This window comes from Danio aesculapii, chromosome 17 (assembly GCF_903798145.1).
Source record: "Danio aesculapii chromosome 17, fDanAes4.1, whole genome shotgun sequence".
Taxonomy (NCBI): domain Eukaryota; kingdom Metazoa; phylum Chordata; class Actinopteri; order Cypriniformes; family Danionidae; genus Danio; species Danio aesculapii.
In genome coordinates, this window is record NC_079451.1 from 3,901,986 (window position 1) to 3,929,171 (window position 27,186).

Here is a 27,186-nt window from a genome sequence, read left to right on the forward strand (position 1 = left end):
TGAATTTTCGGATGAAGATTGGGAAGAAGCCTGCACTAAAGCTCTACTTTTAAACTTATACAATATAAATGGATAATGCGGACATATATAACACCAGTACAATTAAATAAATATAATAAAAACATACCAGATATTTGAACAAAATATTTGGAAGCTAGAGGAACCTTGTTTCACTGTATTTGGCAGTGCACAAAGATTAAATTATTTTGGGAAGAGGTAAGAGTCATAAGTGAAAAAATTATTTCAAAACAAATGCTCCTCGAGCCAAAGCTTTTTTTGCTGGGCTTATATCCAGAGGACTCGAATTATAGTAGAAGCAAACAAGTATTTATAGACCTCAGCTTGCTTTATGCCAAACGATGTGTAGCTTTGCTATGGACAAAGATGCAAAGACCAAACGCTTCTCAATGGAAAAAATGCCATTAGAAAAAATAACTTACACACTAAAATCTAAACAGCGTGTATTTGAAAACATATGGAGTCCTTTCATTAGCTATATCAAAGAAGTGGATATAACAGAGGAAGAAGTTGATGAATAATTTTTTGATGGACAATGCAGTTCCAGCTTTATAGTTCAGTATTGATACATTCTTCAATATATGTTTGCTGTACTTAGTACTCAATATGATTATAATTGTCATGTTTGAATAGATTACCATTAACAACAAAAGAGGAGCAGTTTTACTTTTATTTATTTTTTGTTTGTTTGTTTGCTTTGTTTTTAATATAAATATGTATATATCCTTATTTTTTGTATAATTTGTAAATGCAACAAGGTTATTGTTGGAAAAAATGTTTGAAAAATGTTGTATTTCAATGTGTACAAACTGAAAATGAAAAATAAAAATATTATGGAAAAAAAAAATAAAATTTGTCATGTTTGTGTAATTATGACAAAACAAGAGTCTTTGAGAACAATAATGTCATGCGCATGGGTCACGAAACACCAAAACACATCTTTTGAGATGCTGACAGTCATATATGTGTGTCCCATGCTGCTTAAAACACTATTAGGACACAGATATTCACAAAAAAAGTGAAAATTGGTTGTTTTGCGTTATTTCGAGCAAATTCGTTCTTCCGGTTTGAAACGAATTTTTGAAGCTCCGTCACGCAGATTAGACACTTGTGTGTAATCCAGCGAGTGGATGTCTGTACCGGCCAGTACATCGTGACGTCTCTGAGTGTGCAGCTTTAATTCATGAGAAAGACTTGGTTTAAACCAATCAGCATCCTCTATTGTGAATGAGGTGCAACTTCATTAATATGCATGATAGCTTCGAAGACAGTTTTTACCTCTTACAGTGTTCAGACGGCAGAGAGACGACACGTTGTGTTTCCAAAAAAAAGTGGAAGAAGAAGAATTGTTCAGAGACATGGGGGGTCAGTGTTGTGTTTATAAATGTGCTGCAGCAAAGGTTTTGTTTTTATTTCTCTGCTATGAGAGCGCAGCTGGACTCGACTGCATGCGACAGAAATACATTTGTAAGGAACATTTTTTACCCGAGAGCTTTTCGCATCTGGAAATGGTGAAATCTGGATTTGCCGCTCGTCTCCTTTTAAAGTAGACACGGCTCCAGTTGGTGTTGATTGTCCTGTCTCTACAGATTTGGTAAGTGTGTGATCAGTGTCTTTGTTTATGTTTATTCAGAGGCGAAGTTAGTTCGTATCGTCAGCTGTACTCTTTCAGTTTTTAAAGACATATCTTAGTCAAAATGATTTAGTTACTCAGTTTACAGCATGTTAATATCACTGCAATTTTATAGACTGAAAGATCAGATGTAAATGCTATTTTCCGAGTGTAAACATGTAAACGCCTTAATCAAACTATTACCGTCGTGTAGGATTTTCGCTGCATTTTGCGACAGGATAGTCTATACACACACGTATGCCGTGTGGTATCAAATTCCATTAAAACAATACTCTTCGTCAGCGCCAATAGCCTAGTGGTACTGTGCGCCGACGTAAAGCACTGGCGTGCTCACGGCGACCCGAGTTTGATTCCCGGCTCGAGGTCCTTTGCCGATCCCTCCCCTCTCTCTGCTCCCAATGCTTTCCTGTCTGTAATCTCTACTGTCCTATCATAATGAAGGTGAAAAAAAAACTAAAAAATAATAAATAAATAAAAAAACACTCTTCCAGCAGTTTCTCTGTGAAAACCAGCGTGTGCCCAAACGAAACTCCCATTTTAATGTGAAACTTTTCCTCTTTCTCTCCCCCGACATTCCCACCTAAACAGAGCTGGACACACCCACCTTCCTGACTTTTTCCAAACTAGAGGTGTGAAAGCACCCTGCTGAGACAGGGGGGTTTCGTGGCCCTTTAAAGGAGGTGTAAATTAAAGGGAAGAACTGTGTACATTCAGTTGAAGTCAGAATTATTAGCCCCCCTTTGATTTATTTCTTTTTCAAATATTTCCCAAATGATGTTTAACAGAGCAAGGACATTTTCACAGTATGTCTGATAATATTTTTTCTTCTGGAGAAAGTCTTATTTGTTTTATTTCGGCTAGAATAAAAGCAGTTTTTAATTTTTTAAAAGCCATTTTAAGATTATTAATTATTAGCCCCTTTAAGCTATATCTTTTTTCGATAGTCTACACAACAAACCATCGTTATACAATAACTTGCCTAATTACCCTAACCTGCCTAGTTAACCTAATTAACCTAGTTAAGCCTTTAAATGTCACTTTAAGCTGTATAGAAGTGTCTTGAAAAATATCTAGTCAAATATTATTTACTGTCATCATGGCAACGAGAAAATAAATCAGTTATTAGAGATGAGTTATTAAAACTATTATGTTTAGAAATTTGTTGAACAAATCTTCTCTCCGTTAAACAGAAATTGGGGAAAAAAATAAACAGGGGGGCTAATAATTCTGACTTCAACTGTGTGTGTGTATATATGTATGTATATATATATATATATATATATATATATATATATATATATATATATATATATATATATATATATATATATATAAAAACCTGAGAAAATCCCCGATTTAGACCAAACTTCATTCTAGGTCTCTCAATTTAACATCGTCTTTAGATGACAATAGCAAATTTTGGTGTTGATCTGATAAAATACCTAGAAGGAGTTCGTTAAAATACAACCCCTGGAAATGGCAAAAACTACACTTATTTTCGAAGAGGACATTAAAAATATTCAAATTCCTGTTGATTTTTAGATTTCGCTCCAAGAGACTTTTTTGTGGGTATAGGCATGTTTGGTGTGTGTGCCAATTTCGGTATGTGTGTGTGAATTGTAGCTCCGGGGCTACTTCGTCAAACTTGAACAGGTGGCGCTGTCGAGCCATTTTGCCACACCCACTTCCGAAACCTATAACAAATGTACATTTTCACCACTTCTGGTGTGTGTGCAACGTTTCGTGAGTTTGAGCATGTTTAGACCCTCAAAAATGCAATTGATTCTAGAGAAGAAGAAGAAACAGAGCAATTCCAATAGATCCTACGCACCACCAATGCTTGACCCCTAATGAATGTTATCATAAATTATCGCAAACACACACATTTTTTTTTATCAGGAAAAAGGGAATCTCCTATAGTAACTGGGGACCAATTTCATAGCCTGAACAAGATTACTGGCAGCAGCTAACAATGTACTTCTTTGTGAAATCAAGAGCCAAACTTAGACTAAACGAATGATGGACATTCTCAAAAGAAAGAGACAAAAAAATGCACTTTGACGGGATGGCTACTGCAGAATCCTTAGCAAAATGTTGGCCTGTTTAATATTTAGTACCTAGCATAGGGCTCTTATACAAACCATCTGTGTGTCGCTGCAGGGTAGGGTACAGCAGGCTGCAATTTACCACATATGGCTTTTAATAATTCATAATATATTTCTCTCTCTGTCCGTCTTCACACCTCAGCCTTCTGTGGTGTGAAATGAATGGGGCTCGTTAGCAAAGCTGGCTGGATCTCCCGCTACAAGACACATGACAGGGAGGGACAAGGACTACTGTACAAGCTAGTCTTCTGAGACCGTTTTTTTAGGTTGAATACGATGATACAGGATTCATTCAGTGATTCATTCAGTGACAAATGAACTTGCATTATTAATTTAGGTCAAGGATATAGTATAAGACAAATTAATAAATAGATATATATTTTTATAAGTTATTAAATAGACATGCATTATATGGGAATATGCATGTTATGAAATACGTAGCAGAAAACTATTAACTACATTTTAAATGTGACATATTTATATAAATATATGATTTTTTTGAATTTTTGGAACGCTCAATAGTTCAATAATAATAATAATAATAATAATAATAATACTACATTTTATTTGTATAGCACTTTTCCTACGTACATGCAACTCAAAGCGCTTCACAAACAACAAACAAGCATTAAAATAAACCACATAAAAATGTATAGACAAATAAAGCAAAAAAACAACAAATATCTACTCAGATAAAAGCATATATGTACACGCATATATGCATATATACACACAATCACACACACAATAGTCCTCACATATGCATGCATACACTGTACATGCATACATACATACACCTACACAATATACATAAAATGCATACACTTCACAAACTGTTGTATTCATACGCAATTTTAAAAAGGTGCGTCTTAACACGCTTTTTAAAAACATGAATGCTGGGGGATTCTTTCACTTCATTTGGGAGACAATCCTAAATTTTAGGAGCATAGTGACTTAAAGAAGTGACGCTAGATCGCATCAGATTTACAGAGTGAAATTCGAAAAGTCCTTAGCTAGTAGAGCGTAGCAAACGGTTTGGATTAAATTTTGATAAGCAGTTAAGAAATGTAAGAAGGTGTCATGTTGTGTAGTGCCTTATAAACTAATAAAAGAATCTTAAAATCTATCCTTTGGTGCACTGGTAACCGGTGTAATTCTACTAATGCTGGTGTGATATGTTCTCGTTTCTTCAATTTGATTAAAACTCTGGCTGCTGCATTTTGTATCATTTGCAACTTCCTTATAGAACCCTTAGGTAAACCAGTATGATGGCCCGTTTCCACTGAGTGGTACGGTTTGGTACGCTTTTATGGCCGTTTCCACTGTCAAAAGGTGTACTGAACCGTACCGTACCACTTTTTCGGCACCCTTTCGAAAGCGTACCAAACACGAGAAAGGGTAACAAAAGGCAGAGCTAGACGCGCAGCTGAACGCTATTGGTTTACAGAGATACGTCATTTGCTTACGCAACAAGCCAGAAAGAAAACAAAAAACCCGCCATGTTTAAAATACACAGCCGAAACATTACAGCGGAATTATAAATACATATAATAACGAGCCATGGTCGATCTGGGCTCAAACAAACTTGTCGTCTTGATAAACAGCCACAAAGCCATGGAGTAGAGCAGAATCTACTCTGTGCCTCGTAGTTTTTTACGAGCCAGTCTGAAGCATGAGCAGTTTTGCTTTCTTCCATGCGTTCGCCGCACGTCTATATCTGAAATAACAAACTTCTTGAGCTCATGATAATAACCTGCGCTTGATTATTGACGAGCTTTAGAAACCCGATCCTGTCAGACACTGACAAACGTGAGAGTGAAGCGCGAAAAACAAAGGAGACGCCTGAAAAAAAGGAGCACATTATTTTTTCAGCAAACTAAACAAACTGCCATGTTTAACTAACTTATTATCTTCCCCTTTTGGACTATTATGAACTGGGAATGATAGAATTAGTGTCTAACAGAGGCTACATGTGCTGCTGAGGATTACAGACACAGATGAGAGGTTTTCACTGACTGTGGGCTGTATTTTGTGTTGTTTTTGAACCCAAATAAGGACGAAATGTCTGCTATATGTAGTTCTTCTGTAGTTGGTAACATATCAGAGACTGTAAGGGTCTGTATGTGTTTATATATGTTCATTTATTTAGTTATGTAATATAATTACAGACGTTACAGTAGGCTGTTTCGCACTGTCATTGATCTGCAGTTATAATCAACTCATGTTCATTGAAAAGTTAGTAATAAACATTTCTACACAAGTATTTATGTGTGTAAAGCATCTGTTTTATGAGAAGAGCTTCTCATATGATATGTAAGTGACCCGTACAGCTTTATTGTAGACATTTCTGTGAGCGAGAATGACGTCGACTGAAACTTTCTGTCATACACCACGCCCACCAAAAGGGTACCCTTGTTAGTGGAAACGCAAGCTTGATAAAGGTCACCTGTACCGACCCGAACCGTACCGTACTGTACCAGTCAGTGGAAACGAGCCATAAATAGCACTGCAATAATCAAGCCGAGAGAAAATAAAAGCATGAATTAAGTTCTCAGCATCATCAAAAGAGAGGAAAGAACGAATTCTGGCAATATTTCTCAAACGATAAAAACATGTGTTTGTAACTTGTTTAATATGAGATTTAAAATTAAGATCCCAATCGAAAATAACACGCAGGTTCTTTAATTCTTATCTGTATTGTAAACCTAAAGAACACAATTCTGCTTCAATACTCCCTCGCTCAGGTTTTTTTTGCCCACAATAAGAATGTCAGTTTTATCTCTATTCAACTTTTTTAAAAAATTCCATTCATCCATTGTACAATATTGGACAATTTTTTTTATTGCAGCAGTGTCTCTGGGCTTAACAGAAATGTATAATTGTATCTAATCAGCATAAAGTCAATAGTTAAAGGTACCATGAAATCAAACTAAAGGTTTGAAGATTTTAGTATCAGCATGTTAGTTTAAGAAGGAAATCTATAAGCTAGTGTGCTCCAAAACAAATGAGTATTTAGAAGACATAAACCTGATATAAACTGCAGCCTAAATGGGTTAGCGATTTTTTTACATCACCTCATACCTCAGTTTCTCATCAAATCATCTAACCAATCAAATGTTCTATGCTATGTCACACCCCCTTCACTATTAATTTGCTTTTCATTTGATCTCAACAACTCTCATTGGCAGAGTTGTGATAAATATGAAGAACTATTGGCTGTTTTTTATAAACGGCAGAGCTACTGTACACAACCTGACAAAAGTCTTGTCGTCGATCTCCGTTGTAAGAGCAACACATACTAACTTGACTTCTAGTTGATCAAGTAGCAGAAGGTCGATTTTTTCAGATGAATCATCTGTTGAACTGCATCCCAATCATCACAAACACTGCAGAAGATCAACTGGAACCCCCAAGATTCTCATAGAAATCAGTCAAGTATGGTGCAGGAAAAGTCATGGTTTGGGGTTGCATTCAGTAGTTGGAGGGTGCGAGAGATCTGCAGAGTGGATGGCAACATCAACAGCCTGAGGTATCAAGACATTTGTGCTGCCCATTACATTACAAAGCACAGGAGAGGGCAAATTCTTCAGCAGGATAGCGCTCCTTCTCATACTTCAGCCTCCACATCAAAGTTCTTGAAAGCAAAGAAGGTCCAGGATTGGCCAGCCTAGTCACCAGACATGTGCATTATTGAGCATCTCTGAGATAAGATGGAGGAGGAGGCATTAAAGATAAATCCAAAGAATCTTGAAGAACTCTGGAAGTCCTGCAAGAACGCTTTCTTTGCCATCTCTGCCAAGACTTTCGTCAGGTAGTGTATGTACCACCCTGTCTACTTGTAGTAGTTGAGATTACATCAAATTTCAAATAAAAGCACTTCATATGACCTTTAATTGGTTAAAATCTGGCTCTGTACATAAGGGAACCCAAACAAGAAGAACTGGCAGGACTACTTGAGCCATTCAGATTGCCTTCTCTAAATATTTACTAGAGCCTGACCAACATATCCTGATTTTATTGGCTGATATGAGCCTCTCGCCTATTGATATCGGCAGATTTGCTGTCGATCTGATTGTTTTTAACAACATATTTCACAGAACATATAACACAGACTAAATGATTGAGATGCTGTAATTACTTTTATATGTTTACTCCCTGATATCGGTATCGGCCCCAGAAAAATACATATCAGTCAGGCTCTAATATTTTCATAATACCCATTTCCTCAAAGAAATCAGGAAACATAGATATACATACCAAATGTAAAAGCAATTATATCTGCAAAACACATCAAGATTATTCTACAAGCCATGCTATACTAGCTGTGGTCCAGCAAACTAGCATTTCTTACCTGCGGAAGACCACTGTAAGAACAGCAGCTCAATTCACTGAAGTCCTTTTCACAAAGGCAAAATGAAGAAGACAACATGAGGGATCTTCCAGACTAAGGGGGCGATCACACCAAACGTGCTTTCTACGTTGAGAGGTGCCTTTTTTGAATGATTTACTAACGGCTGCCAGCAATGTACGCGCTGCTTATGCGCCCTGCGCGCCTCGCGTTATAACCACCTCGCGTTTTAACCGCCTGCTGCTCCTCGCATTTTTGCCCTTGCGCACAGTGCGCTCGCAGTTGAAATTAAAGTCAACTCTGAGCGGAAAAAGCACGTTACGTCAGTCTTGTCTTTTCATTCTCCAATCAAATGAAAGCAGAGGCGGGGTTTCCGTTGAGGTGAAAGCAGTGTTTGTGTTGTCAAGACAACAACTGAGACTATAGAAGATGGAGGAGAGACTAGTGGTTGCTGTTTTGAGTTTTCCAGTGCTACATGACTTCATATATCTTAAACATTACAATATTATTAAATATTACAATTATATTTATATAAACAGCAACACTCTCGCACAATAGGCAGCTGATTCAGTCGTTGCCTAGAGGATTAAAAAAGTGCACCTAGTGTTTTTGGAACGTAAAAGCATGTTTGGTGTGATCGGCCAATACAGCAGCTTACTAGGTGGTAAAGCAGTGCAACAGATTCAACAAAGCAGGCATCGGTTACTTATTTATCTGCCGCTTTCCATTCCAAACAACACACAGTTGTCTAATTGCAGAGACAGTCCCACCTGCAACAACCTGCTGTTAAATGCTTTTCTCAAGGGCACGGTCCTGACAGGAAATCTATAAAATTCTCTGGCTCATGGGTCACCCCTCGCTGGGTTTAAACAAACAGCCCGGCCCAGTTCCTTAACTGACAATTTACCACCATTATTAGCACAGCGCAGTAACATCTCAACAGGGAGGAAACATCATCAGCTTTATCAAAGCCTCGAGGCTTGCTTTAAACTTGGTAACCAGATATGAAATTCCTACGAGTGAAAATAGCCCCTTTATCATCTCTGAGCATTTCGGAGAAGGGAGGCGATGTGGGGGAACCGACTGCATTTTGAATCCTGTCAGCTCTGTAATTACTACCTTTAGAGAGTCTTTATTTGTCAAAGTCCTGTTATTTGCACCTGTGGGAGGAATTTCCCACCAGCATGAACATAAAAGCTGGAAAACTTGATATGCAAATAGACTTTCCGAACATTTGGGTTACGACGGAGTGGGTGTACTACCTGTGAGAGAGAATGCTTTTTTTCATGACCTCGCTTGGTAAGAGTATCCAGGCCCTTGAGGGATGAAAAGACCCCTTTCTTGCTGCGGCCTCTGTGGGAGAGAGACAGAGAACGCTTTCGCATTGTGGCCTCATCTCTGGAACAGATCTGTAGGACAACAAAGAGATTTGCGGTAAGAAGCTGGAGAGAAATTGAAGATATAACAAATAATGGCGTCCTCTTACAATTTCCTCAGGTGAAAAGAGCATTGGGAGAGCACAGTAGTTGCTGCAGGATGCTAAAGTTACAATGCTCCAAAAAGTTTGGACAAATATTTTGTGATCTGTTATTATCTGTCACCCTCATGTCGTTTCAAACCCCGAGACCTTCATTCATCTTTGGAACACAATTGAAGATATTTCGGATGAAATCCGAGAGCTCTCTCATCTATGTGAATGTACATGTTTACATTTCATTCTAAACATTCAGAGTCCGCAGTTTAATTCACCATATTTAACTGTTTTTGCTGAAATCATTGCTGCACGAGTAATGTTTACGATTCAGCATAGCGTGAATTTACCTGATATAAATTGAGAACTGCAGAGTCGAGCATTTTTAATTAGGTCCTCACTCCATTCAGCTCCCTTTTAGCCAAATGCAATTGGCATTAAAAGCAGTGTGGTGTATGGTAAAAGTTAAGTTTTTTGGACTTTTGAATTTGGCATCCTACCGCACAACACAACATGTTTGCTATTGCAGCCGGTCTTTTTTTGCAACTATTATTGCGAGGTTGAACCCGTGTGACGTCATGTGTGACGCAGGTTGGTAATTCCCCTATAGCAAATGTACACCCTAAACTTATGTGGAAAACGTTGGCAAGAGAAGTTGTTTTTACAGTTCTTGGCACCCAAAATTGTTCTTGGAGTTTGTATGATTAGTCACATTGAATGTTTTCAAATGTTTTCGGATCCTTTTTGAGACTGTTTGAGTATAAGGAGGATGAGAGAGCTCTCAGATTTCATCTAAAATAGCGTAATTTGTGTTTTGAAAATGAACAAACGTCTCAGGGATTTGACTCGACGTGAGAGTGAGTACCTAATAACAGAAATGTCATTTTTGGCTGAACTAATTCTTTAACAATGATGTCAAAACCTGCCAGAAGAATTTGACGAAAAAAAAAGGTGTATAAAAGCTGAATTCCCAATGAAGAACTAGACTCCCCACAGTCCTGATCCATCAAATTGAGAAGTTGCTGTTACCATGGAAATGTGAATCATGCCAAAAGTGCTCAGCAGCAACCGCAAACTCCCATGAAGCCCTGCAAAATGACAATCAAGCCAATCTCCCTGCACTCTCTGAACCAACCTGTGAATGTTTTGCAACAAAACAGCAAATACATTATTAGCTCTCCTGTGATTTGTTTTTCCTTTTTTAAATATTTCCCAAATGGTGTTTAACAGAGCAAGGAAATTTTTACAGTATTTCCTATAATATTTTTTCTTCTAGAGAAAGTCTTATTTGTTTTATTTTGGCTAGAATAAAATAAGTTTTTAATAATAAAAAAAAAATTTTAAGGTCAAAATTATTAGCTCCTTTAAAGAATATCTTTTTCGATTATCTACAGAACAAACCATCATTATACAATGACTTGCTAAATTACCCTAACCCCTGCCTAGTTAACCTATTTAAGCCTTTAAATGTCACTTTAAGCTGTATAGAAGTGTCTTGAAAAATATCTAGTCAGATAATATGTGCTGTCATCATGGCAAAGATAAAATAAATCAGTTATTAGAAATGAGTTATTACAACTATTATGTTTAGAAATGTGTTGAACAAAATCTTCTCTCCGTTAAACAGAAATTGAGGAAATAATATACAGGGGGGCTAATAATTCTGACTTCAACTGTATATGTTTTTGTTATATGTTGTACTGCTGTTTAGATTCGATCACCTAATTTTCCCCAATGTTTCATAGGATGAGTAGTTCAGTGCTTCATAAAAGACACACTTAATATTGACTCTTAACTATTTCCTTGCCATTGATAAGATGTCTTGTCCTTTATGAGACGCCGCTTCCCATCCCATTGTCAAGTTTTTACAGCAATCCATGTTCTAGGTGTATTACGGTAAGCAAAGACATAGCACAAGTCCTGTATAAATTATGAGACTTCTGGTCTCCTGGGTATGAATATAAAGATGACAGTGTAGATCAGATTACATCAAAAATGAAGACAGGCAGGCTCTGAAAAGACATTCATGTTTGGACCATTTCAAATCTAACCAGGATGGAGAATTTAGTGGAGAAAGATCCCTTTAGGGCAGTGGTCCCAACCCCTGATCAATAGGTACCGGGCCGCACAAGAAATCATTAATTATTTCTGTTTTATTTATTATCTGAGTCTGAACTACCTTTTATTTTGAAAAATCTTTTATTTTGACAAATGACTGAATTCTCTTGGTTACATCTCGATCACTTGAGCACCAAAATTTAACCCCAAAGCTAGCAAAATAGTTAAGTAACAGACGTCTTTAGAAAGTTTCCTTGCGAACAGAAAAAAGGCCCGGTGAAGGACCCACAAACTACCAAGGAATGGATCTACAAGTCATTTGTCAACAAATCAGGTGAATCCAGCATGTCTGTGCAAGAAGATCAACTGCTGGAGATCACAAACAGTTTTGGGGGTAACGTGCTACTAATTTCTCTGTGGAGTTTGCATGTTCTCCCTGCACTCATGTGGTTTTCCTCCGGGTGCTCCGGTTTCCCCCACAAGTCCAAAGACATGCGGTACAGGTGAATTGGGTAGGCTAAAATTGTCCATAGTGTATGAGTGTGAACGAGTGTATATGGATGTTTCCCAGAGATGGATTGCGGTTGGAAGGGCATCCGCGGTGTAAAACATATGCTGGATAAGTTGGCGGTTCATTCCGCTGTGGCGACCCCAGATTAATAAAGGGACTAAGTCGAAAAAAAAGGAATGAATGAATGATTATTATTTGAGTTACTTTTAGACAAATGTAACTCGAGTTACTTTTTACCTTGCTTAACTGGCTTTTACAAAATATATTACAGAATAAAAATGACCTTAGTTCAGGTTGAATAACACACTCAATGACAGAGCGTGCTGTGAGGGAACAGACAGTCGACTCGCACTCATCATCATCATCATCAGGTCTGTATTTTTCACAGCAGATGAGTCTGTGTACCATTCTAGTAACTGAATAACTCAGAATATGGGTTTATTTCGAGTCAGAGGGGGTATCCGGTATGTTAGTACTGAAGACGCAACCGTTTCACGCTGACTCAGTTCAATTTAATGAACTGATTCGACCAGTTCACTTAGAAGATCCGGTTAAAACAAACAATTCATTCGCAAATCGCCTGTCATCACTACAGACAGTCAGAAACAGAAACAATGGCAGGCTGGAGACTTCATTTCTGCAATTAATTCTTGTTATGTTGAACTGTTATGTTTACATATCGCGTCTTCTCTGCGCACATGTTCATTATTTCCAATGGAGACATGCGGTTTGAGCGCATATTGGGAGTCATGTACACATGTGGCGTGACACGCTAGCACCGTCCAGGCAATAATATCCAGCACAGAACACCCAGTGCTTTTTAACTTTCTCTATAAACAAAACTTGTATCAGAGTTGCAGCAATGTATTGTCAGCTTGTCATCATCTGAGAAAACGGTTGATGGTCGCCTAGCAATCTACATACACCCACCCCCGGGCCATGGTAAAATTATCAAGCATTGATTTTACCACATTGATAAAAAGGTTGAGGTTGGGGAAAGAAATTTCATGTATGGACCATTTCTATGTGGTCGTGTCATGTCATTGGCCCATGAACATTTCCTGCTTGTTATCAAACTATTTAATAACTGTCACAAGAGGCAATTCAGTCATAACTTAATGTTAAAACAGCTATCATAGCATTATTTATCGATGTGTGGCTCTTTTTGAATATTTGGAAGCCATAGAAATTAAAAATGTAAAACAGGAAATACGTTGGGACCATTGTTTTTGTTTACATCCCTCAAAATGGTCTATTGGCAGTTAAATCCACTGATCTCACATTTGCTTTCATTCAGGTTTACATCTTCTTTATTAGGGATCACCACAATGGAATGATCAGCACCAATCAATATGAGTTCTAGCTTACAGTCAAGGCTACTAACCAGTGCATGGAAGGAGGAGACGGAGAAGATTCCCAATCGCGCTAGTGCAGCTTTGGTGGGGCGGCTGGCCGTGGCTAGGAGGCTCTTCGGGTTGGGTAGCTCGCCTCCTTGCAGACTGGCCAGGTAGCATCGCATGCGGAAAAGGTCCATGTTGAAGCGCTCAAGATTCTGTTCCCACTGCTGAATCTGTCCACAAATTAAAGGAAGGATCAGTGAGAAAGAGTGTTGCTCCCACTAGTGACAAACACAATGATGCTTTTTGTTATCTCTAGTGGCAGAAACAGACTGAGTCATGGATGTTTGTGGCTGTAATTGCTCTCAGATGTGAGAGGGGCATAATGGGACTTTTTTTTCCCTCTAATCCGCAAAAGCCATTATCTGTTGTAATAAAATAAATAGCTCATAGGGGAAACCCTGGAATTTAGGGCTTTGCTCTTTTGACAAAACAGATGAAAATACAGAGAGGAGCATGCCAGGGCCATTATTCACAATACCATGAAGAATGTCAGTTTGCAGATTTTTTAAAACTCTAGTCTTACTCTCACTGCAGAAGTTTGACTAGGTTGTTCCACACTGCAGCCAAGAATTGCCCACCTAAAACAGGGAGTGAGGTTTGACTGACAGTCACGACTAATGTACCATTTAGGCCCATTCTACACCTTCTAAGGTTGTTATTTTAAAAATGTGCCAACACCAATGGTGAAAATATCCAAAATGGTGTCATACAGTTGAAGTCAGAATTATTAGCCCCCCCCCCCCTGTTTATTTTTTCCCCAATTTCTATTTAACAGAGAGAAGATTATTTCAACACATTTCTAATCATAACAAAGAGAACACAGTGATTTGTCAAAATAAAAGGTAGTTCAGACTCAGATAATAAATAAAACAGAAATAATTAATGATTTCTTGTGCGGCCCGGTACCTATTGATCAGGGGTTGGGACCACTGCCCTAAAGGGATCTTTCTCCACTAAATTCTCCATCCTGGTTAGATTTGAAATGGTCCAAACATGAATGTCTTTTCAGTGCCTGCCTGTCTTCATTTTTGGATATAATCTGATCTACACTGTCATCTTTATATTCATACCCAGAAGACCAGAAGTCTCATAATTTATACAGGACATGTGCTATGTCTTTGCTTACCGTAATACACCTAGAACATGGATTGCTGTAAAAACTTGACAATGGGAGGGAAGCGGCGTCTCATAAAGGACAAGACATCTTATCAATGGCAAGGAAATAGTTGAGTCAATATTAAGTGTGTCTTTTATGAAGCACTGAACTACTCATCCTATGAAACATTGGGGAGAATTAGGTGATCGAATCTAAACAGCAGTACAATATATAACAAAAACATATACAGTTGAAGTCAGAATTATTAGCCCCCCTGTTTATTTTTTTTGCCCAATTTCTGTTTAACAGAGAGGAGATTTTTTTTCAACACATTTATAAACATAATAGCTTTAATAACTCATTTCTAATAACTGATTTATTTTATCTTAGCCATGATGACAGCACATAATATCTGACTAGATATTTTTCAGCGAATGTCTGCAGCCCCGCCTCCATTTTCAATGTCTCCATTTTCCCCTATCCACACTGAGACGGAGCAGCAGCATTTTAGAATAAAAAAAGTCCTCTCCATCGGTGCCAGTAGCCTAGTGGTTTAGTGCCCGGACATATAGCACCATGGTGCTCACGGCGACCCGAGTTCGATTCCCGGCTCGAGGTCCTTTGCCGACCCTTCCCTTCTCTCTACTCCCAATACTTTCCTGTCTGTAACCTTCACTGTCCTATGCAAATTAAAGGTGAAAAACCCTTAAAAATAATTATAAAAAAAATAAATAAAAGGCCTCTCCAGCGTTTCAAAATGCTCAGTTTTTGGCGCTCGAAAATTCTGAGGTATTGTTAACGGATGGCGTAACCGTAGCAAAACTTATGCGCCTTAAAACTAAAACGTAGTAGTGTAAACGGGGCCTCGGACACTTGAAAGAACACAATGGCTTGTGCAAGGCTTTGGATCCCAGACATTTTCTATGATTGTGTACCCAGAAACAAAGTGTTTAAAAGGTACAGTGAAGGCAAAGATTTTATAAAGCAATTATCACTTTATCGTTCAAAAAACTTTAAGATGCTGAAGTAAACAAGACAAGCAATAGCCTGGCTGAATTTCATTTAGCTTGCTGAAATAATTGTGTGAAAACTATCTAACTAGAACAACTTCTGGATGGGTATTGTTTCTTATTTCAGTGCTAATTGAACAGGTCTACACCTTTAACCTTCATTTGTTTCTTTGAACATTTCTCTGGTTCATATAGAAAGCTTTTAGTGTTAGTGTTGAAGATGTAAAACAATTATAATTGAGTTTAGGGGGAAGGGGAGGTCAGTGGAGACTTCAAACTGCTCAGCTGGCACTGATTTGTGGAGACGACAGATCAAAGTGGTCAGGTTTCTCAGACCATTCTAACCTCTTCCCCTTCACCAAATCTCTCATCCAGCGCCTGGCAGCCCCTGACTCCCCCTTTGACCTTTGCATCAGCTCTAGAATTTCCCATGAAGTCTTGGTTTGATTGTTATCAGGGAGAGGGAAAAACTTCTAATTACATTAGTCAACTAAAGCTATGTGGGTCGTGCATCCTAGTAGATCAACATGCCTTCTGTTAACATGGCAAAGCCCTTGATGATATACCTCACAGTTTCAGACAAAACGAAGGGATTAGGACATCTCCGAACCCCTCATGACAAAGCCCCAAACAAAATCACTCAAATCTTTTATAGTTTAAGAGACATTAAGACATCTGCTCTGTATTTTCTATTTCAACATATCAAACATACACATATATTAAGAGGACAGTTAAAAATTCTCTGTTTAGTCACTATTTACTCACCCTTGACTTTTCCAAACCAGTTTGAGGGTTTTTTTTGTTCTGTTGAACACAAAATTTACTTTTAAGACTTTTGGAAATGTGAAACCTTCAATTGTATTTGTTTTTTCTACTATGGAAGGCGAATGGTTAAAGTGTGCGTTACGTAATAATATTACTTTTCCAAAGTAACGAGTAATGTAACGCATTACTTTTAAAAATAAGTCATATTATTAGAGCTACTTTTAGACAAATGTAACGCGAGTTACTTTTTACCTTGCTTAATTGGCTTTTATAAAATACATTGCGAATAAAAATGACCTTAGAGGGAACAGACAGTCGACTTGCACTCATCATCAGGTCTCTTTTTTCACAGCAGATGAGTCAGTGTACTGTTCTAGTAACTGAATAACTCAGGATATGGGTTTATTTAGAGTCAGAGTGGGTATCCGGTATGTTAGTTGTAATGATCTGAGTGGGGATCGAACCCGGGTCTACGGTGTGGTTAGCAGTAGTTTTAACTACATGAGCTAACTGGTCAGCAACTAAGCAGAGATGTATAGTAACGAAGTAGAACTACTTCACTACTGTACTTAAGTACTAAAAGACAGCATCTGTACTTTACTGGAGTATTGTTTTTTTCTCCTACTTCTACTTAAGTACATATTTTTGATGAGTTGAATACTTTTACTCCAATAGATTTTTTATGAGCTGCATCGTTACTCGTTACTAGGGGTGTCAAAATGATCGTTATCGAATCAGTAATAGATCATAACCGGTTATTACGTACTGACGTCATTTATCTCCTATGCGCGATGTCGCAATACTGTAAACATCCGTTTACAGTGTTTACAACCAGTAATTTGCGCTCTGAAAATGGGTTTCAATAGCGTTTTGAGTGGATTATGGACTGTTTTTGTGACACACAACTTTGAAAGGTGAGTGTTAAAGCTGTTGTAATCTGTCAGATCTGTGGTTGAAGCGCGAGAGAAAAACAGTTTCGTAAGCCATGTTTCTTTTCATTCTGCTTAATCACGTGCCCCAAAAAAAGATTTTTAAAATAAACAAAACAATATGATGTCTTTTGACTGCATTCTTTAATAACTACATTACACAATACTTGTACTTTTACTTTCAGTACTTGAGTAGTAAATTTTGAAATAAACTACTTGCAATACTTAAGTACAAAAATTTTTGAATACTTTAGTACTTCCACTTAAGCATAGTGCTTAAAGAGCACTTTTACTTCTACTCAAGTCACTTTTTGAGAGAGTACTTGTACTTTTACTTAAGTCTGCATCTCTAGTACTTTATACATCTCTGCAACTAAGTCAGCAACTGGTGGCCCAAGAGCAGAGGAGAAACAAAGTTAGTCCACAACGTATGAATTCCAAAAAAAAAAAAAATACAGTCTTTACTGAAGAGAACTTTACAAAAAAGGAGAGACAATATATCTCTCTACAGCCAGGGTTGAAAAAGTACAACAAAAATAGGAAAGCCGAGCTTCCTAAAATACATACAAAATAAAATAGACACGAGGGTCTCAGAACAATCAAACAGGAATATAGCAAGCAAACAGACTTGAGAATAGCTTGACTCTGGACGAGGCAGCAAGAGATAGAGTTCAGGACTGAACACAGAGCAGGATATGAAGCGGTCTTATATAGAGCAAAGAACAGGTGGTGGTGATTAGGCTGATTACAGGGGAGTTTAGAGGAACAAGAGCCACTACCGCCATCTAATGTGGAGGAGAATAGGGCAATATCTGCGCCCCCTGGTGGGTTGGAGGACGTGATAAAGTGCTGAGATATTACATTAGTACTGAAGACGCAACCATTTCAAGTCAACTCCGTTCAATTTAATGAACTGGTTCGACCAGTTCACTTAGAAGATCCGGTTAAAACAAACTTTTCATTCGCAAATCGCCCATCATCACTACAGACACAATGGCAGGCCGGAGACTTCATTTCTGCAATTAATTCTTGTTATGTTGAACTCATTAAAGAAAACAAGTGGATTGTCGTTAAGTGTAGATTACGTGTAAGTAAAACTCTTGACAACTGCGAGAAAAACGACATCGAAAAACAAAAAACAAAACAGGATGCGAAGCCCTACACCCGCACCCCACCTCCAGCTAAACAACAAATGATTGACATCAGTTCACGTTCTCCAGGTAAATCAATTAATTTGATTACATTTGAAAAATGGCGATTGCTTTTATTGTTGAGGAGGTGCAGACACTGTCTAACGTTACTGTAGAAGCGGCTACGTTTTGTAATATAGTCAGATTTTCTCTCTTTTGGGAAACGATTTACACATTAGTCAAGGCCACGTGAAGAAAATTACTCAATGTATAAAGCTCAAAGATTTATTTTGATTTGGGAATGTTTTTAGCGTCTTACTGTTCATTTTATAGGTTTAAAATCAGTTTTTGCTTTAATATCAATTGTCTTGTTAGTGCTCTTAGATTTTAATGCAGTCTTTATCTTAATGGACAGTGAATTTACTTAACTAACAACACAAAACATTCAAAAGTAGCAAACACATTACTTTACATGCCTTCATTAATCTGTATATACAGTATGTAGAGCTCTGGGCTTAGAAAGTCCTCAAAATATAATTGTATCCTACATTTTTTAAAGGAAAATGAAGGTGTAGGTTCTATAGGTGGCTGTTAAATGCAGAGCTTCTCACCTGCAAGTGCTGTAAGAGATCAAACCTCAGCCAGGAAGGGAAAAGTAACGCAAAAGTAACTCAAAAGTAATATAACACATTACTTTCCATAAAAAGTAACTAAGTAATGCAACTAGCTACTTTTTGGGGGGAGTAACTCAATATTGTAATGCATTACTATCAAAAGTAACTTTCCCCAACACTGGTTAAAGGTTCTTCAACATTCTTCAATATACCCTTTTTTGCACTTAACAGAGGGGGTTAACTGGTGGAACTGGTGTTGAACATTTCCTCACTATTACCTCACCGTGGTTTCAAATCTTTATGGGTTTCTTAATTCTGATGAACAAAATGAAGTATTTTGAAGAAAGCTGAAAACCTGTAACAACTGACTTCAATAGTAGGAAAATAAATACCATGGATGTCAGTGGTTGTAGGTTTCCAGTATTCTTCAGAAGATCTTATTTTGTGCTTAATAAAAGAAAGAAACTCATAAAGGTTTGAAACAATTAATGAACGAGTAAATTCAATTCATCTTTATTTCTAAAGTGCTTTCTACCATGCAGATTGTGTCAAAGCAGCTTAACAGAGCAGTTCTAGTACATCAAAAGTGCTTCAGTTCAGTCGTCACAGTTGACGTTCAGTTTAGTTCAATGTAATGTAAATATCAAACATCGAATGTCAAAAGCAAAAAAGCTGAAGAGCAACTCCACTGATGCACAGTTGATGACAGACTTTTCATTTTTGGGTGAACTATCCCATTAGGCTAATAAAGCAACCATTAAACGGTTTGTCAAATTAAATTTTAATAAATACCGAATACCATTGGTGTCAAACCCAACCCCTGGAGGGCCACAGCTCTACACAAGCTGCGTTCCAGTCCAAATATTTATGACCTTCCCTTGCTAACTTCCGTCTCGTTGACTTGGATGTACCACATCGATTACATTACACAAGTGTCCACTACTGGCAGGATATCAGAAATTTGTCATCACAGGTCTAAGCCCTTGAACACTTGGAAAAACTACTAGCACTGGGAATCCACTGGGAATGTTGTGACATCACAATGATATTGCATTGTGGGATATATAGGTGCTGAAGAGTATATATGAAGCAGACTATCAAGAATCAAAGTACAAGAGTCAACTTCCCTCATATAACTGACAGAGGGGAGTGCACAGACTTTGAAATAGTGATGGGGATTCCCTCGAATGGGATATTTGTGAGTGCATATCTTAAAGTGGGGTGAAACACAGCCACAGCTTTCCTCCGACACTGATTAAATACACTTGATCCACTAGAAATCTATAAGATTAATAGAAACTTCCAAACTTTGCAGGGCTTTGGCTCTCCAAAGCATTGGGTTTAAGACCACTGCCAATTACAATGGATGACTGCAATAAACCTTACCTGGTTTTCAATAGCTTTTCTGTTTTTGGGGTCACCAACAATGGACAACTGAAGCTCGGCCATTTTCTTCATTTTGCCATCCATGTCGATTTTCTGGAGAAGGCCACGAATCTGCCCACGTAACAATCGCAGCGTGTCCTCTTTGCCGTAGCGTTTCGCAAACAAAGAGGCACTTGCTGAATGAATGGCAGTTACCCAGTTCTCTAGGTCAGTCTGACTGGAGGCCTAAAGTCGAAAAAAAAAGAAAAAAAGGGAGTAAACATGACCTTTTAAACTACAAAACGGCTGTAAATAGGGCCAGTATCTCAAATATGGTTATTTGATTTGTGCTGAAATGACTAGTCAATATAATTAACAATAAAAAAACTGTCTACGTGGTGGCACTGTGGCTCAGTGATTAGAAATGTCCCCTCACAGCAAGAAGGTCGCTGATTCCAGTCCTAGCTGGCCCAGTTGACATTTCTGTGTGGAGTTTGCATGTTCTCCCCTTGTTTGTGTGGATTTTCACCAGGTGCTCCAGTTTCCCCCACAGTCCAAAGACATGCGCTATAGGTGAATTGAATAAACTAAATTGGCCGTAGTGTATGAGAATGAGTACGTGTATGGGTGTTTCTCAGTACTGGGTTGCAGCTAGAAGGGCATCCGCTATGTAAAACATATACTGGAACAGTTGGCAGTTCATTACGCTGTGGTGACCTCTATTAAATAAGGGAGTAAACTGAAGGAAAATGAATGAATGAATGAATTCAGGTTTTTGATCTGACCTGGAAAAGGTAGACATCGCCATAGGTGTTACTGAGGCAGAAGATATTCTCCTTCTTAGGGTGCTCAGGAACAGCCTGGACTATGCTGTCTTCTGCGAACAAGGCATAGCATGGAGATTCTGGCTCTGAAGATGCCTTTCCATAGGTCTCATAAAACAGCAGTGTGCAACCTGCAAGAAAAGCAAAATCGGGTCATCATCAGTCACTTTAAGCAGTTGTGTTGTGTGTTCACTGCATAAAGGTGAGTGGCACTGTTCTTTAAATCACTGTGGTAGTTACAGTAATCATAGTGTACTTACCCTTGAGAGTGACCCAGAATTGCTTCCATTTTCGACGGCCCACTAGCTCCAGTTTGCGGTCCTTGTGTACAGTGAGCAAGGGCTTGAAGGACAGCCACCCAGCTCGCCGAACTACCCCTTGTTCTTTCTCGAACAGCAAATCCAGCTGCTCCAGAGACCCCAGGATTTCTTGACTACTGCTTTCCGTTTCCTCCGAGGAGCTCTCACGCCAATCTTCAGCTCCTCTTTCTGCTGGAAGTCGAGCAGTCTTTAACTCCATCATGAAGTTCTTGTAGATGTTTTGCCTTAGAACGTCATTTCCCAAATTAAGGGCACCGGCAGAGCCGCTGCGGCTGTGCAGCGAACGAGAGAGTGAGCAGGATTGAGACATGCCACTGGAGGCAGCCATGAGGCTGGAGACCGGAGAGGGGGAACTGGTATCTGCAGTGAGTCCATCCACACCGCTGTCAAAGCAATCGACGGGCTCGTTATATCTGGGCTCCTACAGAAAACAGGAAACGAGGAGGTGATAATAATGCTGTAATCTGAAGTTCTGGGGCCTCATGTACGAAGACTTGCGTTGAATTCATACTAAAACATTGCGTCTGCACAACTCTGTAAATGTGCGTACGCAGTAAAAAATTCAGATGAAACACTGCGTACGCGCAATCCCACGCAAATTCTCTTTGTACATCCGAATTAACGTGAAACTGAGCGCACATGCACGAGCGCAAAACCCCTCCCTGCCTCCTCCCCCTAATAAATATGGTAATGACTCTACTTTGGTGAAATCAAACGAAAAAGCAATGGCAAAAGCAAGCAAAAAGAGAAACTTTGAACAGAATGTGAATTGGAGGTGCTCCTTTCGGAGGTAGACCGGAGAAAAGCTGTGTTACTTGCAAGTTTGTCCTCCAGAATTAATAACAAAAGAAAAAAAAATAGAGTGAGAGAGTTTAGCTGACGCGGTTAACGCAGTGGGGTCTGAACATCGCACTGTGAGTGAATTAAAAAAGAAATGGTCCCATGTAAAGGTGTAAAATTTTGTAGTGTCTATTTAGGCTAAGTGCGAATAGCACACCTCGTTGGAATGAGCCAGTTGAGTGATTCCCGCCTATCACTGCGGGATCGACAGAGACAACATAACTAAAGAGAGGGGCAAACAGTAGCGTGAGTGGCGTAGCTCGTATTATTTAAATAAGCGCCAGCAACATGTTTTGACACGATCGATCATGAACCCGGTTCGAATCCAGCGTCTGATGAACTACATATCAGATTTTGCCTACTCTTCATCACGAGGAAGACAAGTAGGAATCATTAATAAGTGTGTGTATTATGTTTAGCGCATTTGAGCGTCACATTATTTGCACATTTATTAAATGGAAATGTTTCCGATTCCCGTATGCGAATTCATCTTCAGATGGCGCCTTTATAGCAATGTGCGTGCAGTTGATTGCTCCGATTATATTGGGAAAACCGTCGATTGCTGCAAATTGCGCTTTAATGTTTGGCTGGTCAACTGTATGGTATGGAAACCTTATATGCCTGCTGCGCATGCGGATGATCCCGTCCCATACAGCTGCCATTGCATGGCTCAAAGATACTTTGTAGTGTGCAATTTAACACAATTGTCTCTAGGAGTCGCCAATAGAAATAAAACAAACACACACAAGCAATGCACGTACGCCAGATATGAAGTTGGCGTAGACCAACGCACATTCTCACGTTCATTTCATCGTTAGTAAATCCAAACATGAGCGTGAAATCTTTTTTTTGAAAAGTTTTTGTGCGTACGCAGCGTTGACACATGAGGCCCCGGGTTACTTGTGGCCATCAAATTATCCGTTTTTGAAACACGTAATCAAACTTCCTATTTTAATATTCTGAAGAACGTTTATATGGTGCTTGTCCATGCAAAAGTCCCACAATATATAAAGGGATGGTTCACCCAAAACTGAAAATTCTGTCATCCTTTACTCACACTTCACTTCTTCCAAACCGGTTTGTCCTTTTGTCTTCTGTTGACCACAAAAGACGATATTCAGAAGAAAGATGGAGGTGTCTAACTATTGACTTCTCAGTATTTGTGTTTCCGACTAAAGCCCTGGTCAGATCACATAATTTTTATTGTCGGTTACGAAAGTCACTATGTCAGATTACGCGATTTTTTCTTGATAAAATCTTGACTTGTCGTGGGTAACAAATGTGCCAGACTACACGTTCCTTCATGATCAGTCATCCTGTGATGTCTACGACGAGTGTTATTTCCCAAAGCAGTCACAAGTGTTGCTATAACAATATTTCTTATTATTAATTTCAATCTGATGCTCGCTGACAAATAGGCTACATTATTTAGAAGCATTCATTATGACACTGACAGGATCAAACGTGTATTACCTTTTTTAATATAAAATATATTTTCTTTTAAATCTAAATGCATAATTTCCAGCCAAGAGTCGCCTAATAAACACGAGTGAGATGGAGAAAATGAAAGCACATCAGCACTGAGGAAAAATCAGATGCTCAAGAAGTAATCTTTAAAATTATGACACATTAAAAAATAGCAAATATATGACGGAGGTTTGTGATACAACAATTACAGTAAGCTATAATTACATGCTTTTTTCCACGGAGCAAAACTATTCATCGACCCGAGTAGTGGACGGGCAAAAATAGAGTTCGTATATTTTCCTAGGAAAAAAATATCTAAAAATGAATTTCGTTTGGTATAATTTACATCTTAATTTTAAAGGTGAAGTGCTTCAAATCTAATCTACAATGCTTCAGCATCTAAGCACAAAACTGGTTTGTTAAATAAAATAAAATCTAGCCTAAATAAAATTAAAGTGAAATTTTCACAGTTTCAGATAAACTTATATTTAACATTTTTATTGACAAAATCATCCATTGCTGGTGAGTTTCAATTTAATTAGTTTATTTCAAGTCATTTGAATAAGCAGGACAGGCTTTTACAATGTTTTAGCAGCATTGAACACGTTTCCAGATTAGAAGAACGAACTCTGTTGGAAGGTTGATAGAACTCAGAAACTCGTTGTAAGAATGGAGATATATGTATGTTTGGGCCAGTCTGTCAGATAAAATTACTCAAAACACTTTAATATTTTAGAGGAAGTAGTTAAAGTTTGCAATGACTGATCTTATCCACCCGAGACCCACCCATAAGTAAATATGTAGCCTATTTTTTGATTACCTGACCGACTGATTAACGGCAGCACATGCGGATATAATAGAATATAATATGTGACGGAACTCGTCGTGAAGATTGAGGGAAAAATTAAACATGCTAGACTTTCTGCGATGGTGTCGTGAGGCGTCACAGACATGGTTTCGGTTGTCATGAACTATACCAGATTACACAAGAAAAAACGATTGAGTTCTGTGTTATGACACCCTATGTCAAGGAAACCGTGCTGAAATCGTGACAAAATTGTGTGATCTGACCAGGGCTTAAGTCAGTGGTTACAGGTTTTCAGCTTTCTTCAAATTTTTTTTCTTCAGTGTTCAACAGAAGAAACTCATGACGGTTTGGATCCACTCAAGGGTGAGTAAATAGTGAAACGATCTCTTTAACTCAATTTGTTTTTTGTGGTTATTAGTAGAGAAATATAATACACTGTGCGTTAAACGAGAATTCAATTAGAACTACAAACATGGATAAAAAGTACAAAGATGGTGGATGCACAAAAACAACCGTCAAGTAGAAAGGGTTATGTAAAGATGCTTGAATGACTGTTATTTGTCATCTAACCTACTGCAAAAAAATTCAATTACATTATCCGCATTATTGGGAGGAAAAAATTGCAGGGTTAGATGTTTGAGCAACAAAACTGATGATTCAAATAGCAACAAAATAAAACAAACAAAGAAATCAGTTGCAGTTAGTATACAGTATGACAGTAAGCTAAAGTTCACATCTCTGGGCATATCTCTTTACCCCATCCTGCTTCACCATGCAAGTGCTTTAAATGTAATGTCATTTGAAAATCAGATACATTAATATCAGCATTAACTCCCTTCTGCTCTTGGTAAGGAGCACACTTCCAAAAATTCAGTGGAGGGCCCATCTGACAAATACGCAAATTTGGATATGCCAAGGTTTTAAACTGGTGATGTGATCTTACTGCTGAATGTTCCTGTGTACCTATGCGTTATTCAGGTTATTCATAATCAACATCTTATCGGAAGGGCATATCAACATAATTTTACATATTGATGATGTTTATGTTTCATGCCAGTGTTTACAATATAAGTCATTAGCTGATTTATCTGTTGTACTCACAATCCATCCAACCATCCAACCATCGTTTTATCTATCTATCTATCTATCTATCTATCTATCTATCTATCTATCTATCTATCTATCTATCTATCTATCTATCTATCTATCTATCTATCTATCATTTTATCCACCCACCCACCCATCCATCCATCCATCCATCCATCCATCCATCCATCCATCCATCCATCCATCCATCCATCCATCCATCCATCCATCCATCCATCCATCCATCCATCCATCCATCCATCCATCCATCTATCTATCTATCTATCTATCTATCTATCTATCTATCTATCTATCTATCATTTTATCCACCCACCCATCCATCCATCCATCCATCCATCCATCTATCTATCTATCTATCTATCTATCTATCTATCTATCTATCTATCATTTCATCCATCTATCCATCCGTCCGTCTATCTATCTATAAGATCATCTATCTTTCTATATATCCATCCATCTAAGATCATCTATCTATACATCCATTTATCCATCCATCCAAGTTCATCTATCCATCCATCCATCCATCCATCCATCCATAAGATCATCCATCTATCTATATATCCATCCATCCAAGATCATCCATCTGTCTACAAGATCATCTATCTATACATCCAGCCATCCATCCATCTAAGTTGATCTATCTATCATCAAGCCATCCATCCATCCATCCATCCATCCATCCATCCATCCATCCATCCATCTATCCATCTATAATTTTATCCACCCATCCATCCATCCATCCATCCATCTATCATTTTATCCACCCATCCAACCATCCATCCATCCATCCATCCATCCATCCATCCATCTATCTATCATTTTATCCATCTATCCATCCGTCCATCTATCTATCTATAAGATCACCTATCTTTCTATATATCCATCCAAGATCATCTATCTATACATCCATTTATCCATCCATCCAATTTCATCTATCCATCCATCCATCCATCCATCTATAAGATCATCCATCTATCTATATATCCATCCATCCATGATCATCCATCTGTCTACAAGATCATCTACAGTATCTATACATCCAGCCATCCATCCATCTAAGTTGATCTATCTATCATCAAGCCATCCATCCATCCATCCATCCATCTCTCCATCTATCTATCTATCCATTTCTTTGTCTTAAATAAAATGTAGATGTCCTATATTTAAATAATAAAGTTCCACACATCCCATTCCCGTAAATGCCTCACTCCAAATCGTATCTTCTAAAAGACCTTCAGAAGTTTTTTTCTAACTTGTTTCACCTGTTCCAGTAAATCTTAACATGTCTACTTCCTCCTTTTTGAAAGGCTCTCTTGTTATATGAGATTTCTGTTGTATAGAAATTGTAACCAAAACCATGTGGTTTT

At 38.2% G+C, this 27,186-nt stretch overlaps 1 protein-coding gene across 1 annotated transcript in view; it reads right to left on the reverse strand.

Annotated features, from left to right (window-relative positions):
- tiam2a (TIAM Rac1 associated GEF 2a) overlaps positions 1-27,186 on the reverse strand; it is a 148,080-nt gene that overhangs the window by 68,379 nt on the left and 52,515 nt on the right. The window contains 6 exon segments of the mRNA XM_056477615.1: positions 8,108-8,152; positions 9,367-9,513; positions 13,529-13,714; positions 20,475-20,699; positions 21,239-21,408; positions 21,538-22,018. Of these exon segments, the coding sequence (XP_056333590.1) occupies positions 8,108-8,152; positions 9,367-9,513; positions 13,529-13,714; positions 20,475-20,699; positions 21,239-21,408; positions 21,538-22,018 (1,254 nt within the window).